The 18,044-nt window shown below is 40.8% G+C and overlaps 1 protein-coding gene and 1 long non-coding RNA gene across 2 annotated transcripts in view; one reads left to right on the top strand and one right to left on the bottom strand.

Moving 5' to 3' along the window:
• Positions 1–284: 284 nt before the first annotated feature.
• Positions 285–1,209, bottom strand: LOC120717310. The gene is made up of 3 exons (XR_005692169.1): positions 797–1,209; positions 620–681; positions 285–338 (listed from the first exon to the last, which is right to left on the bottom strand). It is a non-coding gene; the product is annotated as an uncharacterized LOC120717310 (long non-coding RNA).
• Positions 1,210–2,777: 1,568 nt separating this feature from the next.
• LOC120717272 (zinc finger protein 665-like) overlaps positions 2,778–18,044 on the top strand; it is a 35,210-nt gene continuing 19,943 nt past the window's right edge. Inside the window, exons 1-3 of the mRNA XM_040005204.1 lie at positions 2,778–2,829; positions 8,462–8,537; positions 8,720–9,568. Coding sequence (XP_039861138.1) covers positions 8,520–8,537; positions 8,720–9,568 — 867 coding nt within the window. The 5' untranslated portion in view covers positions 2,778–2,829; positions 8,462–8,519. The remainder of the gene's footprint in view (positions 2,830–8,461; positions 8,538–8,719; positions 9,569–18,044) is intronic.

Genomic DNA, 18,044 nt, shown 5'->3' with positions numbered 1-18,044 from the left:
GTAAGTTATTTTTTTTGCTTTATCAATTGGCCTTTTTCTGTTAATTCATTTTAAAAAGCAAAATAGTGATCTGAAGAACAATCATCAGCAACCAAATAATTTTAAGAATCTTTTCTTTCTGCATACAAACATCAGCAGAATAACTTCACAGGAACAGTTAAGCTATGTTTGCTCCTGTAAAAGGTTAGGATCAAAAATAGCAGCAGTACCCAGAACTATTTTTAGTAAACAAATATTTGATAAATAAGTTAACTGCAAGTCACACACTATGGGTTTGTTGTATTGCATCTGAAGAACTGCTGTCAATAACGACAGGTGCATAGATATTGGTATACATACTGTGAAAGAAGAGTAAAAACAGAAGATTAAAATAAATTTTATGTAATAGTAATTCTGGCTCTACATTTGGCTGGGTTGGGTCTGAATTAGATAGAGAACCTCAATAATTTACCAAAAACAAAAAAACACCCAAAAAAACAAAAAACGGTTTCACTGAGCTTATTACTTTAGAATTATTTTCAAGTATATCATTTTACATTTTTTAAATTTTAGAATCACAATCAGAATACTTCATTGATCCCTAGGGGGAAATCATGTAATTTTATAACTTAAGACTAACTTGTAACTTGTAGTATGTTCTCCTAATGTGGATGCCATTTGAGATTCTGTACCACACTGAACCTTCAGCATAAACACAAACACAACACAATACCATAATGACTGCAGATGTAATGGCATGGAAATGAAACTTAACAATAAAATGTGCAACATTGTTATACAAAAGAGTATTATATACTTGCACATCAGATGTTCAGGATATTGAAGGTGACCTATAAAATATAGATCCAATGATAAAGAAGAAAATGTTATAAAACATAACATGCTTTTGTGGCCATCAAATGCTAACATTAAAGTGTTAAGAACATTAGATGTTTATATACCTGCCACAGAGGCCAGATCAATGTGCTAGAAGGTAGCCAACTTACCGATGTATAGGCTCTGGTGTACTTGGTGGAGGTTATCCACCAATGCTGTGGATCCAAGGTTATCATATTGGCTTTAAAATTTGCGACCCAACAGTACATGTACAACAGAATTCCTGTTTCCTACCCAGCGCGGTAGTAAAAGAACCTGCAGTCAGCTGAGACTGAAGAAATCACTTGGATGAGTGACTGGAAGGTCAGGGGGTCGAATCCACTGAACGGCTACCCTGAGGTACTGTCCCTACACACTGCTTGGGCACTGGATTGGCTGCCCCCTGCTTGGCTACAGTGAAGCAGTGGGCAGCCACTCCTTCCTACGAGTAATTTCCCTACGGGGATAAATAAAGTATACATCATTAACCAATTATAAACTGGTTTGTTGTTTGCATTTTTTTTCTTCTGTTAGTTGGACCCTATAAGTATAAAAACTAAAATTTCCTTTGAACAGAGAGTGTTTTTAAAAAGTTGTGCTCATGAGGACAGCGGGTTTATCTTGCAGCACAACACAAAGTTACCATATTTCATCAAAGTTTAAAACACTTCACTGAGAGTGAAGGTGCAGAAAATCCAAAATGTAATATCCTAATTTCATGACATTTTCATGACACATGGTCTCAGTCAAATCATACATGACCCAGCATTGTTCAAAGAATGCAAGCTTTCTTATTGTGAGTTGCCACAGCTGCCAGAGAGGGGCAGATTTCTGGCTGATCTTAATGAGTCGTTGTTGCTCTTTCTCTCTGAAATTGCTTTACAGAGGATGTAACGTCTGGGATAAGCAGTGAGCTTTGTGTCCTTGTTGTGATTCAGAAATTACTGATAAGTGGATAACTGGAATATATAGTTTATAGATGTGGTGTGACGCTTGTGTTATTTTTAACAGGACCCCAGAAAACTTTACAGTACTCATGCAACTTTACCAAACTTTTGATGGCTAGATGTGAAGTTCCTGCTGTAAATGCATTCGCTCTTTATATTCAGAAATCTGAGCGACATTAAGAGATATCAGAAATCTTGTATTTAAAATAAATGAGGGAAGTACAATGAGGAATGAGAGAACTGACAGCTTTTATTTTAATGACCCTATCTCAGTTCTTTTAACACAAAATATCAGAAAATAAGTTGGTGAGATCTGGACTGATGAGTTTATTGTCAGCATTTTAATCATGAGTTTAAAGGCTGTAGGTTGCAGCCACTGCTCTAACACTGTGTATTAATGTAACAGGGCTCAATGCTGGTTCTAATTTCAAGCTTTTCTTTGTGAAATAATTTAGAAATTCATATTTTATTGCACAAATCATTATTTAAATGATTTCTTTATTTCTTGTGGTCCTGCATAAGAATCCCACCCTGGTGTAACATTGTTAAAGAGAGACGAGCGTCAGGCTGTTCCAATTCTCAGCACCGCTCTTCTGTTTTCCTGAGTCCTTAGCAATTCTCCTTCCCACGATGACGTTTTCATCGAGGCAAAGGAAAACAAAACACCCCACGTGGTTACGCTGCGCAGCTGAGTCACGTGACCGCACAGTAACAAACCACAGCAGAGTCGGAAGAGTGGGGCGGAGCAAATGTGTGCAGGAGAGGAGTCGAGCAGAGAGAGCTGCTTTTTCATGAAACGGGAGTAAAGTAGTGAACTTAGAGGAGAGAAACAAACTAAAGTATCGATCATAAACCACTACCAACGTCCTGATCGATATCTGCATCGATCTGCCCACCCTTGTCTCCTGGATCGTAGCTGAGATCAGCGTGAACCACGTGGGTCTCTGCTCCCTGATCTGTTTCCTGTGTTTGGAAAGAGTTGCAGCTTCATCGCGGAGTTTCTCTCGGTTTGTGGGCTCATCTAAAGGTAAGCACCGAGCTAACTTTACTGTGAGTTGAGTTCATGTTGAGTTTAGCTCCTGAACAGTGGCGGTCGTAGCCTGTTTGGCGCCCTGGGCGAACACTCCCTCTGCCCCCCCCCCCCCCCCCCCACACACACACACGCGCGCACAAAACATATTAAGGATTGTACATTAACATAAAACTGTTGTACACACACATATGAAGAGAGAGAGAGTGTGCATTGTATGCAAACAGCTACCAAACAGCCTTCATCATTCGTCATACAATGAGAACAGGACAAATCAACAAGTGACAATGACTAATTAATATTAAAATCTGTAACATAACATATTGTTTGGAGTTTAGTCTGTTACTGTTACTATTTTTACCATTTCTTCTTGGAGCAACTGTAACCCACATTATTTCCTTAGGGATTAATAAAGTATTCTGACTCTGATTGTTTCAGGATGAGCTGCCATCATCCAATCACACATCTGCTTACCTGTAGCTCGTTTCTCTTCTTCTTTTCTATTTTTTCTAAACTGAGGACCTGATGGCTTTGAACTTTTCTTGTCCATCTTACATTGGTTTTAATTTTGCACTCCAGTATGAACACCCATCCCTCAACTCGAGGATCACCACAACATAACACAACAGACCTACACCTTAGTTCACAGGTTCACTTTGTCTAAGGTGCATTTCTGAGATTTCACACAACCCAGGATTCAAATCATGAATCCATAATGGGCTTGGATTTACATCATTATGAATGAAATGTGCTCTATTAGGAAGCAGCCGGCCCCGCCCCTTTCGACAGGTTGTGTGAGACTTTAAATCATCAAACTGTAAATTAAAAATTTTAAATTGTTATTGATCCCTTTACCCCGAGTCCTAAAGTGTATATTTATTTTCTTACTCTTCTTATTGTTTGTTTACTTGCACTGCTGTAACTGGAGCCTCGTCGTCTCGTCTCTCTGGACTGTCTGTAGCGGAGATGACAATAAAGTTCACTTTGACTTCAGCAGCGAGCAGGAGCACCGAGGAAAAACATGGGTGCAAATTATAAGTCTGTATCATGGTGTCTGGTGTTTTCGTGTTTGTTGGTTTGTTTTTATTTTGTTTTATTTTGCGAGTTGGTTATTAGACGCTGCTCCAGCCGGTCAGAGAATCCCCCGCCGCCCCGCCCTCTCCTCTCTGCGCCGCAAGCAGCAGGTGCACCTTGCAAACGGAGGGCGCCCTTACTCCCAGCAAATGGGCGATAGAAAACCGATCGGTGCGTATGCCATTCCCAATATGCGCTGGCTGGGGAGCATGAGTACGAGCATTTTTTTTTCTTTTGCCGATGCCCGTGATGCCGCCCCCCCACCACGATGCCTACAGCCTCATTTATATTTGAAGTGACCCGAGCAATCAGTAGTTTTCTGATGAGGCAGCAGCTCTCCAGGGCAGAGACAGTGTTCTTATTTTTCTCCTCCTTCTCCCTGAGGGTCTTCCACTTTAAGCTGGGTCCTTTTTATTCCAGTCTCTCTGTAAATAGTTGTGTTGTTTATATTTATGTTTAATGTTTTTCTGTTTGAGAATTTTAATATTATTTGAAATAAATTTTTGTAATGGCTAATGTCTCAGTTCTACTACACAGCAAATATTGGCACAGAACTTGACACATGTAGAATTTATTTCATATTATACTAATGAAAATACTAATATTAATATATAGCAACATAGTGATGACCAATTAGTTAAGAGAATAAAGAGAGGTTAGTTCCAGGAGCTGCCCCGTCGTCCAGAGGCAGCTCCTGGAGCAAATGGTGAAACTCACCAAACTGCTCACGCCTCTGGAGGACCTGATGGACCCAGGTACGGTGAGGACGTCCTTTACGCCGCTGCTCTGTTCTCCACAGTAAATAGAAAAGGGAGACTCTCTCTTCAAACGCTAGCTCGACAGCTGCCATCTTGCAAACATACCGTCTGGCACAACTTCCTCCCACATTTCCACTTCAATAATTCACATTGGACACGCGTCGAGGTGCGAATTTGCATGCGTCAAGCTAGGGGCGTCTGGCGCGTTTTGGTCGTGTCTACTGCATTCGGTGTGAACACACCATAAAATCTGGGACTCTCCACCATTTGAACCTAGAACTGAAGAAGCTTCTCAGACGAGAGGTGAAACGTCTTCAAGCAACTTAATGAAGTGGTGATCATGTCCAGGCCGTGTTTTATAATCACAGGGGTTGCTGAAGGTGTTGAATGTCTTGGGTGGGGGAGTAACAGGTCATTGTTGGTAGAATCCACAGCAGGAGCTGTTCAGGCTGATGACTAGGTGTGAAATGTTGGTAGAGTGGGGTCTTTAGGTTTGTGCTTGGTTCACTGTCTGAGTGTTTTCCAGACAGAATCAGAGTCATTAGCTGAAAACAGGTTTTGGAGTTTAGCCTCACTAAACCTGAACAAGGAATGAATGAATGCCTTTATTTGTCGGTTGCAGTTGCCTGCAGCTGAAATTACTGGTTCCCAAAAGGGAGTCAGCATGAGAAGAAAACAAGAACTCCATAGCAGATAAAGTAAGCACCGATATCATCATACCATAACACCATAAAACACAGACAAGCAACATGGGGGAGTATGCCGTGTGCACAGCTGCATCTGCAATCTTGCGATCCCGACTCCGGTTGAGCCGCTGTCCACATGGGAGGTAAGCATGGGGAGGCGTTGGGTTCGAGTAAGGGAGGGTGGTGGTGAGGGCGTATCAGTGTACATGTGTGTGTGCGTTTCGGGATGCGTGTCCTGTGTTCAGCCTGAGAAAGTGGCCTTCCGCCTATTAGGCAAAGATCAACAGTCCGCAGCCTACTGAGGTGGCAATGAAGAATCAGGCAAGAGAGTCAGCTCGTTCTCGTTATCATATCTGAGGGAAGAATTGTTGTTGTTCTCCTTGGCATCAGCCTCCAAGCGTTGTTGGCCTCAGCCTTCAAGCGTCCAGCTGGCGCCTTCGGGGTGGGGGGTAGCCGCATGAGAAATCATGGTTATGTTGTTTTCGGACGAACAGACTGCATCAATTTTACAGTTGTTCTTAATGTCCATCACTGGTCTCCAGGTGTATCTCCCGTTTAAGAGCTGTGAGCTCCTCCAAGATCTTTCCCATATTTTGTTCAGTAAGAACAGTCCAAGCACTCACAGCTCTTCCCACACTTTCGATCATAGCGGCTAGCCTTGTGCCGGTTTGAACAGCAGTCACCACTTTCTTCAATTTCCGATAAGCCAGGGCCATGCCAGCTCCGATCAGCAAGAATCCTGTTATCATGGTTCCAAATAGGTAGATGTCTCCAATATCCTCGATAGACAGTCCCGCTAGGTATCACAGCGAACATTAGCACTCTGGCTCTCTCGAACCCAGCTTCTCGTTGAGCAGGCCAATTGCGTAACCGTTGATCAATTCATAGTTTCTTATGTTTTAGAGGTGAGATGAACACTCTCTCAGTTGACTCAGCCAAGACCGACCCGACATCACAAGAAGCGGGGAGATGGGGAGAGGCGTGATGCCGTCAGCAGTGAACGAAACGTCCCCTTTAGCTAGCTGAAAACCGACTCTCAGTATTCTAACTCTCGGTGTGGATCCTGTGCAGCGTCTCAAGATGTGATTGTCCGGACTCACAGCATATCCAACTTTGATAACCCTGAAACCTGCCAGTCGGTGCAGTCCAGACACACCTGCAGATTCTCCACAGCCTCATCAGTCCACTGCTTCAGTGTCTTTACAAAAGCTTTAGAGTTTCAGTTTGTGCCTGTTTGCAGGGATCAAGTGAACCATGACATGGTCTGAGAATCTTGATATACAGGGAGTGCAGAATTATTAGGCAAGTTGTATTTCTGAGGAATAATTTTATTATTGAACAACAACCATGTTCTCAATGAACCCAAAACACTCATTAATATCAAAGCTGAATGTTTTTGGAAGTAGTTTCTAGTTTGTTTTTAGTTTTAGCTATTTTAGGGGGATATCTGTGTGTGCAGGTGACTATTACTGTGCATAATTATTAGGCAACTTAACAAAAAACAAATATATACCCATTTCAATTATTTATTTTCACCAGTGAAACCAATATAACATCTCCACATTCACAAATATACATTTCTGACATTCAAAAAACAAAAAATCAGCGACCAATATAGCCACCTTTCTTTGCAAGGACACTCAAAAGCCTGCCATCCATGGATTCTGTCAGTGTTTTGATCTGTTCACCATCAACATTGCGTGCAGCAGCAACCACAGCCTCCCAGACACTGTTCAGAGAGGTGTACTGTTTTCCCTCCTTGTAAATCTCACATTTGATGATGGACCACAGGTTCTCAATGGGGTTCAGATCAGGTGAACAAGGAGGCCATGTCATTAGTTTTTCTTCTTTTATACCCTTTCTTGCCAGCCACGCTGTGGAGTACTTGGACGCGTGTGATGGAGCATTGTCCTGCATGAAAATCATGTTTTTCTTGAAGGATGCAGACTTCTTCCTGTACCACTGCTTGAAGAAGGTGTCTTCCAGAAACTGGCAGTAGGACTGGGAGTTGAGCTTGACTCCATCCTCAACCCGAAAAGGCCCCACAAGCTCATCTTTGATGATACCAGCCCAAACCAGTACTCCACCTCCACCTTGCTGGCGTCTGAGTCGGACTGGAGCTCTCTGCCCTTTACCAATCCAGCCACGGGCCCATCCATCTGGCCCATCAAGACTCACTCTCATTTCATCAGTCCATAAAAGCTTAGAAAAACCAGTCTTGAGATATTTCTTGGCCCAGTCTTGACGTTTCAGCTTGTGTGTCTTGTTCAGTGGTGGTCGTCTTTCAGCCTTTCTTACCTTTGCCATGTCTCTGAGTATTGCACACCTTGTGCTTTTGGGCACTCCAGTGATGTTGCAGCTCTGAAATATGGCCAAACTGGTGGCAAGTGGCATCTTGGCAGCTGCACGCTTGACTTTTCTCAGTTCATGGGCAGTTATTTTGCGCCTTGGTTTTTCCACACGCTTCTTGCGACCCTGTTGACTATTTTGAATGAAACGCTTGATTGTTCGATGATCACGCTTCAGAAGCTTTGCAATTTTGAGACTGCTGCATCCCTCTGCAAGATATCTCACTATTTTTGACTTTTCTGAGCCTGTCAAGTCCTTCTTTTGACCCATTTTGCCAAAGGAAAGGACGTTGCCTAATAATTATGCACACCTGATATAGGGTGTTGATGTCATTAGACCACACCCCTTCTCATTACAGAGATGCACATCACCTAATATGCTTAATTGGTAGTAGGCTTTCGAGCCTATACAGCTTGGAGTAGGACAACATGCATGAAGAGGATGATGTGGACAAAATACTCATTTGCCTAATAATTCTGCACTCCCTGTAGTTTGAGATGATGACCCTCTTACTATCAGCTCACCTTCTGTTTTGTAGAGTATTTTTTATCCATTTTGTTTAATAAAATCTATGAGGTTCAAATGAAACGCCAAACTGCAGTTACTCTGTCAGTAGAGGTTCAGTAGTGCAGTTTTCACCGCTGTTGTTAACTGGAGGCTGACACACTGACTGAAGACATTTAGTTTCAGTGGATTTGAGCTTTCCATCTCAGCTTCTTTTGGTCAAGGATGAAATACATATAAATGTATTTTTTGTTCCAGCTGATCATCAGGAGGAGACGAGCCATTTAGACTCAGCTCAGCCACTACAGAGGAAACGATGACTTCAACCCAAAAGGTGAGCAAAAATATCACTGTGGACGTTACAACTCTCATTGTAGCACATCATTGTAATGTGATAATATAAGCAGAAGGTGGCGGTAACACACCTACAATGTCTTTGATTCCACTAATGGAGTTTCAGTTTGTTCCTCGACTGCATTTCACTCACTGCCTCTGTTTGTATCTCTGTCACTGCAGGACCAACATGAAGCGAGAAGTCAGCGCTCTCAGGAGGCCGACAAACCTCACAGAAGAAAGAGAGAGAAGAAATATAGCTGTGACGAGTGTGGAAAATCTTTTACCCTGGCTGGAAACTTGAAACGACACAAGCTGACCCACAGTGGAGTTAAAGCTTACAGCTGTGAGTTGTGTCGAAAGTTTTTCAACCAGGCTGTACACTTAAAAAGACACAAACTCATCCACAGTGGAATTAAACAGTACAACTGTGACTTGTGTGGAGATTTTTTTACCCACCCTGGAAGCTTGAAAAGACACCAACTCATCCACAGTGTAGTTAAACCGTACACCTGTGACTTGTGTGGAAATGCTTTTACCCAGGCTGGAAGCTTAAAAACACACCAACTCATCCACAGTGGAGTTAAAGCGTACACCTGTGACTTGTGTGGGAAATCTTTTACCCAGGCTCGACACTTAAAAGCACACCAACTCATCCACAGTGGAGTTAAAGCACACAGCTGCGATCAGTGTGGCAAAGCTTTTACTCACAGTAGCCACTTACAGAATCATCTAGCTACCCACTCTGGAATTAATAAGTACAGATGTGACATTTGTGGAAAAACTTTCAGTCGCAATGGGGACCTAAATAGACACATCCGCATTCACACTGGACAGGATGTTTACTGCTGTGATCAGTGTTGGAAACCGTTTACAACAGATGCACAGTTACAAAGCCACATGCTTACCCACACTGAGGAGAGACCTTATAAATGTGACATGTGTGAGAAGACTTTTAAATCTCCACGTTACCTGAAAATACACCAACAGATCCACACCAGAAAGAAACTCTACAAGTGCAGTTACTGTGAGGTATGTATTTATATTTATAACTTCTAATTTCAGTGTCACTGTTTGGCTCATTAAATTGTGTTAGCATGTTAGTAATTCTACTGGACTCAATGGCATCTACTGGAATTTGGAAAATGTCAGTAAAGAACATGATGGGTCATCTAACTAACAGCAATTATTACTGTTACTTTGTATCCATATTTGAGGATTTACAGTTGCAATTGTTTTGAAGCATTATTTAAATTAGTCCTAAGAGCTACTGGTGGAAAGTCACCTTAATTCCAGTCACTCTGCAGTAACTGGATCGAATGGAATATGGCTCTTGTAAATGGCACTAATTGGTCTTCTCGGATGGGAGGTGAAACATCTTTGAGAAACTTTAAAAACTCCAGATGCTTTTCTTTACAAGCTCCTTAGACTACGATAATGTACGACTGAGAACCTTCACAGACTGGGTATGATTTTACAACTCCTTTAAATTCTGATTCAGTTTGATTTTGACTATTGTAATTATGATCATTTAGCATGGATATATATATATAGGGATGGGTATTGATAAGATTTTCACGATTCCGATTCCATTTTCGATTCTGTTTAACGATTCGATTCTTTATCGATTCTTTTTAAAAAAAGGAGAACACTAAGGTCGATTAGCTTAGAACTTTGTTTTATATCTTCTCTTTGAACAAGATAGAAATTTAGGAGTAACATGGCCTTACAAACCCAGCAGTGAGATCTTAAGAGATCCAGCCTACGGCTCTTCAATGTGGTGTCACAGGGACCCCGGGGAAAAAAATGGTAAATGTAAAATAATAAAATAAATATTCTTCTGTAGCAATAACAAAGTATAACATAAATTATTCTGTAGCAATTACACAAGAATATCCAGTAATGTCCCTGCCTACAATTAAACACATTCACTTACCGAAAATCATCTGCTGTGGCAAATGGGTGCAAGTCTTTTACCATAAGCTTAGTCACTGCTCGGTAACATTAGTCTATCCTGGCTTGAAAGGAGACGCTACCGGTAGACTGCAGCAAGAACTGCCAGCGAGCGCCAGCCAGACTCTGTCTGTGTCTCTCATCATGGTCACCTAAACGCACAGTAATGGCAGATAAGGCAGATCGCGCTAACATAATATGCACTGTTAGTTGTTTATTTACCTGCCGCATTAACGGGAGAGGACGTGCAAACGTTACCGCTGCTGCTGGGTTGAGATTCACGAGTCCGGAGCGGAATTAAAAACACGACATGCATTTAAGGTCATCGTGTGTTTTGTGAGCAAATGCTTTTGCATATTCGTAGTGTTTCCTGCCAGGTAAATTACGCTCCGCAATGTGGTGACGTCATTCAGGGCGACTGGAATCGATAAGGGAATCGTTTGCAAAAATGGCAAACAATTCCAAGGAATTAAAACAGTGGGAACAGGTTCTCAACAAGAACCGGTTTTCGATACCCATCCCTAGATATATATAGTGTAGAGGAACCCTGTAAAATAAATATATTCATTTCCAAATAAAGACCAGATCTTTACACAGTTACTTATGGTACTTTTTAAATTTTATTTCTGAGATTTGTGGTATTTCCACAGTATATTTCCTCCATTTTGCACATGGACATCTGGTTTTATTTGTGGTCTCACTGTCAGTGGAGTCTCAGTCCCAGCTCACTTAACTCTCACTTCCAAGTTTCAAAAAAAGAAATATATTTAAAAATCTCCTGAAATTTCCTTTCCTATTAATTTGTGTGAAGGTGTGAGTAAGGTATGTTCTATAAGGTGCTTTGAGTGCTCAGAGTGGAAAGGTGCTTTATAAGAATCAATCCATTTTACTTGTATTCACTAACTTAACAACAGGAGGGTCATCTAACTAAAACCAATCAGTGTATCCCACCTGACCCCCTCAGAATCAGCTGACTTTTAATAGTCTCCAAGTTTTATTTAAATGTCCTATGTATGTATAAGTATGGTGAGAGTCTGTTTGCAGCCAGGGTAGCAGTGCTTCTTGCTGTTCCTCTACATCACAGACATTTATTGTAGCCCATTAAGCTGAGTGTTATAATGTAAACAGTAAAATATAATAGGATGTTGTCAGAGATGCTCTTTATTTCAGGTGGCGTTCAGGATTAAAATGTTGAAGGACTGACTCACACTGTCTTTGTGTCTTTGTTTAGAAGCAGAGTGACACAGATGGATCCAGTTTTCAACCCTATTGTCAGTGTGGTGGTGGGAAAGCGTTTCGTTGTGACCTTTGTGGAAAAACTTTCAATCAGCAACGAAGCCTAAAAAAGCATCAGCTTAGACACACACAAGACAAAATGATCTACTGTAAAGAATGTGGAAGAGGCTTCCCCACTCAATCTGATTTTAAACAACATGAACTGTTCCACGGTGGGGTTTAAAAGCACGCCTGTAACCAGTGCTTACCAGCTTAAAAGACATAAACGAGTCCACACAGGAGAGAAACCATACAAGTGTAGACACTGTAACAAAAGGTTCTCACAATCGAGCAGTCGTAACCTTCATGAACGTACACATGTTGAAGGAAACTTCAGCTGTGACCAGTGTGACAAGAGCTTCAGGAATCTCAGTTCACACTCCAAACACAAACGATCCCATTCTCATTATACATTATCTGCTCTGTGCAAACAGAGTAAGCGTGATCATTAAATCATTCCTATTACTGAATCACAATGACTCTGCAGAGACAGAAAGATCCTCTTCTGGTTTCAGGGTCAGACTTAAAAACCTTGAGATCAGGCTCCACAGAGTTCCGATGGACTCCTGTAAAGAGTGTGAGCTGATGTCACACTTGGATCTCACAAGGTAGCTCTGATTTCTGGACCTGCAGTAAATAATCCTGAATCTTAAATTTAATAAGATGCAAGTATAGATGTGCACATCAAGTTTTTGTGTTTTAATTTTAATGGATTTTATTGCTCTGAAATGTTATTCCTGTTACATTTACATAATTCCCCCTCAGAAAACAGTAGTGTTTAGTTGTAATACTTGTATTATAAAGTTATAGAAATATCTTTTAAAGCCAACTGATAGTCTGCTATCAAGCTGTCTACTATCAAGCTGGTGGGTAACAGACATCTCCGGAAACGTCGAAGCACTTTTGTATATAATGGGATATCTTGATAAATCAAGCAGATATTTGAAGTTTACACAACTACATTCTATCCTGAAAATAACTTAAAAGTTTATTTTGTGACCCAGAAAGAGTAATATTTAAAAAAATTGAGCCACGCTCATCCGCCGTTGCCGTGCTTAAATATTGGACGAAATGCATTCTGGGATATTTAGCTGTACCAAGTTCACACAAGTCACCACCAATGCATGCTCGATAAAATGGGCGGAGCGAGAACACATCTGGGAATTTTTTGCGTTCTCTGCTTGATGCGCATGTCACTGTCACTACCCGATCGGTACCACGCATGTGCGAAAGGCCACTACTTCCGCTCATTTACGATAGTTACGGGTCAGAGTATCTGTTAAGATGTTAACAATAATAAGTATCTCTTAAAATGTTATAATGAAACATTTATATTTAACGTAGAGAAAAATGAAAAATAAAAAGATAGCCACAGATCAGGACTCCCCGATCCTTACTGCACATGTATGTGCAAATTCAGACCGTACAAATCGGATCTACCCGATTTGTACCGCGGATGTGCAGATGTTTTCTTCTTCTTCTGTTTCTTTTAATGGCAGTTTACTCCCCAGTGTACGAGGATACTGCCACCTGCTGACCGACCGAATGAACCCTATTTTAAACTGAACTATTCAATTCAATTCAATTTTATTTATATAGCGCCAAATCACAACAAAAGTCGCCTCAAGGCGCTTCATAGATACAGAGAAAAACCCAACAATCATATGACCCCCTATGAGCAAGCACTTTGGCGACAGTGGGAAGGAAAAACTCCCTTTTAACAGGAAGAAACCTCCGGCAGAACCAGGCTCAGGGAGGGGCGGGGCCATCTGCTGCGACCGGTTGGGGTGAGAGAAGGAAGACAGGATAAAGACATGCTGTGGAAGAGAGACAAAGGTTAATAACAGATATGATTCAATGCAGAGAGGTCTGTTAACACATAGTGAGTGAGAAAGGTGACTGGAAAGGAAAAACTCGATGCATCATGGGAATCCCCCGGCAGCCTACATCTATTGCAGCATAACTAAGGGAGGATTCAGGGTCACCTGGTCCAGCCCTAACTATATGCTTTAGCAAAAAGGAAAGTTTGAAGCCTAATCTTAAAAGTAGAGATAGTGTCTGTCTCCCGAATCCAAACTGGAAGCTGGTTCAACAGATGAGGGGCCTGAAAACTGAAGGCTCTGCCTCCCATTCTACTTTTAAATACTCTAGGAACAACAAGTAGGCCTGCAGAGCGAGAGCGAAGTGCTCTAATAGGGTGATATGGTACTACAAGGTCATTAAGATAAGATGGGGCCTGATTATTTAAGACCTTGTATGTGAGGAGCAGGATTTTGAATTCAATTCTGGATTTAACAGAGCATGAGGAAGCCAAAACAGGAGAAATCTGCTCTCTCTTTCTAGTCCCTGTCAGGACTCTTGCTGCAGCATTTTGGATTAGCTGAAGGCTTTTCAGTGAGTTTTTTGGACATCCTGATAATAATGAATTACAGTAGTCCAGCCTGGAAGTAATAAATGCATGAACTAGTTTTTCAGCGTCACTCTGAGACAGGATATTTCTAATTTTAGAGATGTTGCACAAATGGAAGAAAGCAGTCTTACATATTTGTTTAATATGAGCGTTGAAGGACATGTCCTGGTCAAAAATGACTCCAAGGTTCCTCACAGCGTTACTGGAGGCCAAGGTAATGCCATCCAGAGTAAGAATCTGATTAGATACCATATTTCTAAGATTTTCAGGGCCGAGTACAATAACCTCAGTTTGATCTGAATTAAGAAGCAGAAAGTTAGCGGCCATCCAGGTCTTTATGTCTTTAAGACATTCCTGCAGTTTAACTAATTGGTGTGTGTTATCTGGCTTCATGGACAGATAGAGCTGGGTGTCATCTGCATAGCAGTGTAAATGTATGCTATGTCTTCTAATGATACTGCCTAAGGGAAGCATGTATAATGTAAACAGAATTGGTCCTAGCACTGAACCCTGTGGAACTCCATAATTAACCTCAGTGTGTGAAGAGGACTCTCCATTTACATGCACAAACTGGAGTCTATTAGATAGATATGATACAAACCACTGCAGCACAGTACCTGTAATACCTACAGCATGTTCTAATCGCTCTAATAGGATATTATGGTCGACAGTATCGAATGCTGCACTGAGGTCTAGCAGGACAAGCACAGAGATGAGTCCACTGTCAGAGGCCATAAGAAGATCATTTGTAACCTTCACTAAAGCTGTTTCTGTGCTGTGACGAGCTCTGAAACCTGACTGAAACTCTTCAAATAAACCATTCCTCTGCAGATGATCTGTTAGCTGTTTGACAACTACTCTTTCAAGGATTTTTGATATGAAGGGAAGGTTGGAGATTGGCCTATAATTAGCTAAGACTGCTGGGTCTAGAGATGCTTTTTGAGTAAAGGTTTAACTACAGCCAGCTTGAAGGCCTGTGGTACATAGCCGATTATTAGAGATAGGTTGATCATATTTAAGATTGAAGAATTAATTAATGGCAGGACTTCTTTGAGCAGTTTTGTAGGAATGGGGTCTAAAAGATATTGTGTATTTTGTTGTACAGTTATTTTATTTTCAACTTTAATTTATATATTTTATCTTATTCTCCCAGTTAAATTTACCCTTCATTCTAATTTGTGTTGTACAGTTATTTCATTTTTAACCTTAATTTATATTTTATTCCTTCCTAGTTAAATTTACCATTTTTAATTTTTCATATTTATTTCCTATCTTATTCATAGCCTTTTCCTTTTTTGTTTTCTTTAGGTCACGAGCAGTTGTCCAAGCATTTCACTACATATCGTACTGTGTATGACTGTGTACGTGACAAATAAAAATTTGAATAAAATTTGAATTTGAAGACACGTTGATGGTTTGGAGGAAGTAATTATTGAAGTTAACTCAGAAAGATCAATTGGAGAAAAAGAGTCTAACTTAACATCAATGGTACTAAGAGTAGCTGTAGATAATATTACATCTGTGGGATGATTATTGGTAATTTTTTCTCTAATGATAAAAATTTTATTTGTGAAGAAGTTCATGAAGTCATTACTAGTTAACGTTAAAGTGATGGTTGGTTCAAAAGAGCTCTGACTTTTTGTCAGCCTGGCTACAGTGCTGAAGAGAAACCTGGGGTTATTCTTATTTTCTTCAATCAGTGATGAATAGTAAGATGTTCTAGGCGTGTTAAATTTGATTTAGCGGTAGTCGAGTGTGTTTATGCTTGTCTGTGTGGAGAGGATTGTTGGAATAGTGATGATGATTTCCGCTATCACTGTCAATTGTCAGTAAACACTTAATCTGGGTGATGAATCTTCATGTGACATATTACTAGATCTGTATTATTAAGTCTGTAATTAGGCGCCATTCTTCTTATTTTACAGTGTTGTTGTTCAATTGGGGGACGCTCTCTGTTAAGGAGAAAAGCATGAATTTGTTTGCATACGGATTATCTGTTGTTTAAATGTCCCGGGCAGTCGAAAAGGAGGGAGAGCTGTTGAGAAATGCTTGGAGCTAACTGGACGCTAACCGTGTCACTTGAATAATTAACTGTCGCAATGTTGGCAAAGAGAAGAAATGACGTAAGATTTGCGCATGCGTGGTATGCGACAGCGTACTTTGAATTGGAACAGTACTTGGTCTCCAACTGATGACATATCATGAGTAGGGATGGGTATCGTTTAGGTTTTATCCGATACCAGTACCAAAGCGGTAGTTTTGAAACGGTGCTTAAAGAATGGAGAACAAAAAATTGGTCCAAAAACCTCTCATGTTCAACTGGTTTTTTTTTATAAAAAGATAACAATGTTAGCCTTTTCTGCAGCTATAGGGGATTTATGGCATCACTCTTGGCCAAAAACTTCTCATGTTTAGCTGTTTTCCACTTTTTCTTTGGTCATTTTAGCCTTTTTGGCCAGGGTGAAGGGAGTATCTGCCATCAAACAAGAAGACAGCCGCATGTAACTACGACGGTGTTTGCTAGTTCACCTTACATGCATTAATGTAATAACGTGGTTAGCCTACTCAGCGTAAATTACACACGAACAACATTAAGCTCCTCACGCAGAGAAGAACGGCTGCTGCTGTATCATCATCCTCATCATTTCTGCTACACTGGCAGGGCTAGGGGCCAGGACTCCCCTCTTCGGGTTTTTGGGGGATGTTGCTAACTCCGGGTCAGATAACAGGCACCCCACCCGCAGTAGATGTGCACAGTGTGAGGTCTCGCAGCAAGCTATCAAATACGGCGCATTTCTCAGCTTTTAACAAAATGCTATACGTCACCAGGTGTTTCATCAGATTCGAGGTGTTACCTCCTTTGACAGTATCACAGTATCAGTTTAAAGCACTTGTTGCAGGCTGCTGAGTTTGCATCTTTTTCTGTGAAGTACAGCCAGACTTTTGACCGCTTCACCTTGGGCATTTTTAATCTGTAGCTCTGCTCTACAAGAACGTACGTACCTGGGCCCGCCTACTGGGCCCGCCTACTATGCTCGCAAAGGTAAAATGATTGGCTGGAATCCAAAGTGTATGACATCTCAGGAAAAAAAGCACCGAAATAAAGCACCGAAATAAAGCACCAAAATGTGTGCAGCTTTTCGGTCTGGTTACTACCGTTCATGTCAGAATGGCACCGGATACCGGTACCCATCCCTAATCACAAGTACACGAGAACACAAGTACGCATATTGAGACAGGCCCAATTTCTTCACCCTCTGCCAGGATTCTGTGAGGAACATAACGTCCAAGCTATCACTCATTAAAAAAAGCCATTTAGTATAAATGATTTGTTGGCATATAGATTTGAAACAAAGAACTGAAAAACACTTGAAATATATTTGCAAATAAGACATACATGAAAACACAAAAACTGTCATTGTTGTGGGGTTTTTTTAGTTTAAAGAATATGATAAGTGGTAAGACAATGAATTTTACTTCTCACTGTCACTGTACATGTTATGTAGCAGTATCCATTTTATCATGCATGTATGCTACTTTTCTCTGCTGACTGGAAATGTTTTTTCTTTTGTTTTCATGAAATAAACTAGACTAAATTAGACTTAAACAGTCTGTTTGTTTTTTGTTTTATTTACTGTTTTTCTGCTTTTGTTCACTCCAAGCTGGTCAAAAACCCACAGACAGGCAGAGTAAACTAACAATGTGGCGCAATCACTGTATTAGTACCTTGTTTTTCATAAACACAAACAGGTGACTGACTGAGATAAATGTTATGGTCGTCCACTTTGACCATTCTGAACATTGAAAGAGATTTTTTTCAAGAGTTACACTTTGTGTATTTCCTTAAGTTAGTTACATCCAACATTAATA

This window comes from Simochromis diagramma, unplaced genomic scaffold (assembly GCF_900408965.1).
Source record: "Simochromis diagramma unplaced genomic scaffold, fSimDia1.1 OVJJ01000097.1, whole genome shotgun sequence".
Classification (NCBI taxonomy): domain Eukaryota; kingdom Metazoa; phylum Chordata; class Actinopteri; order Cichliformes; family Cichlidae; genus Simochromis; species Simochromis diagramma.
The sequence above is the reverse complement of the archived record's forward strand: the minus strand, read 5'-3'. Positions and strand labels throughout refer to the sequence as shown.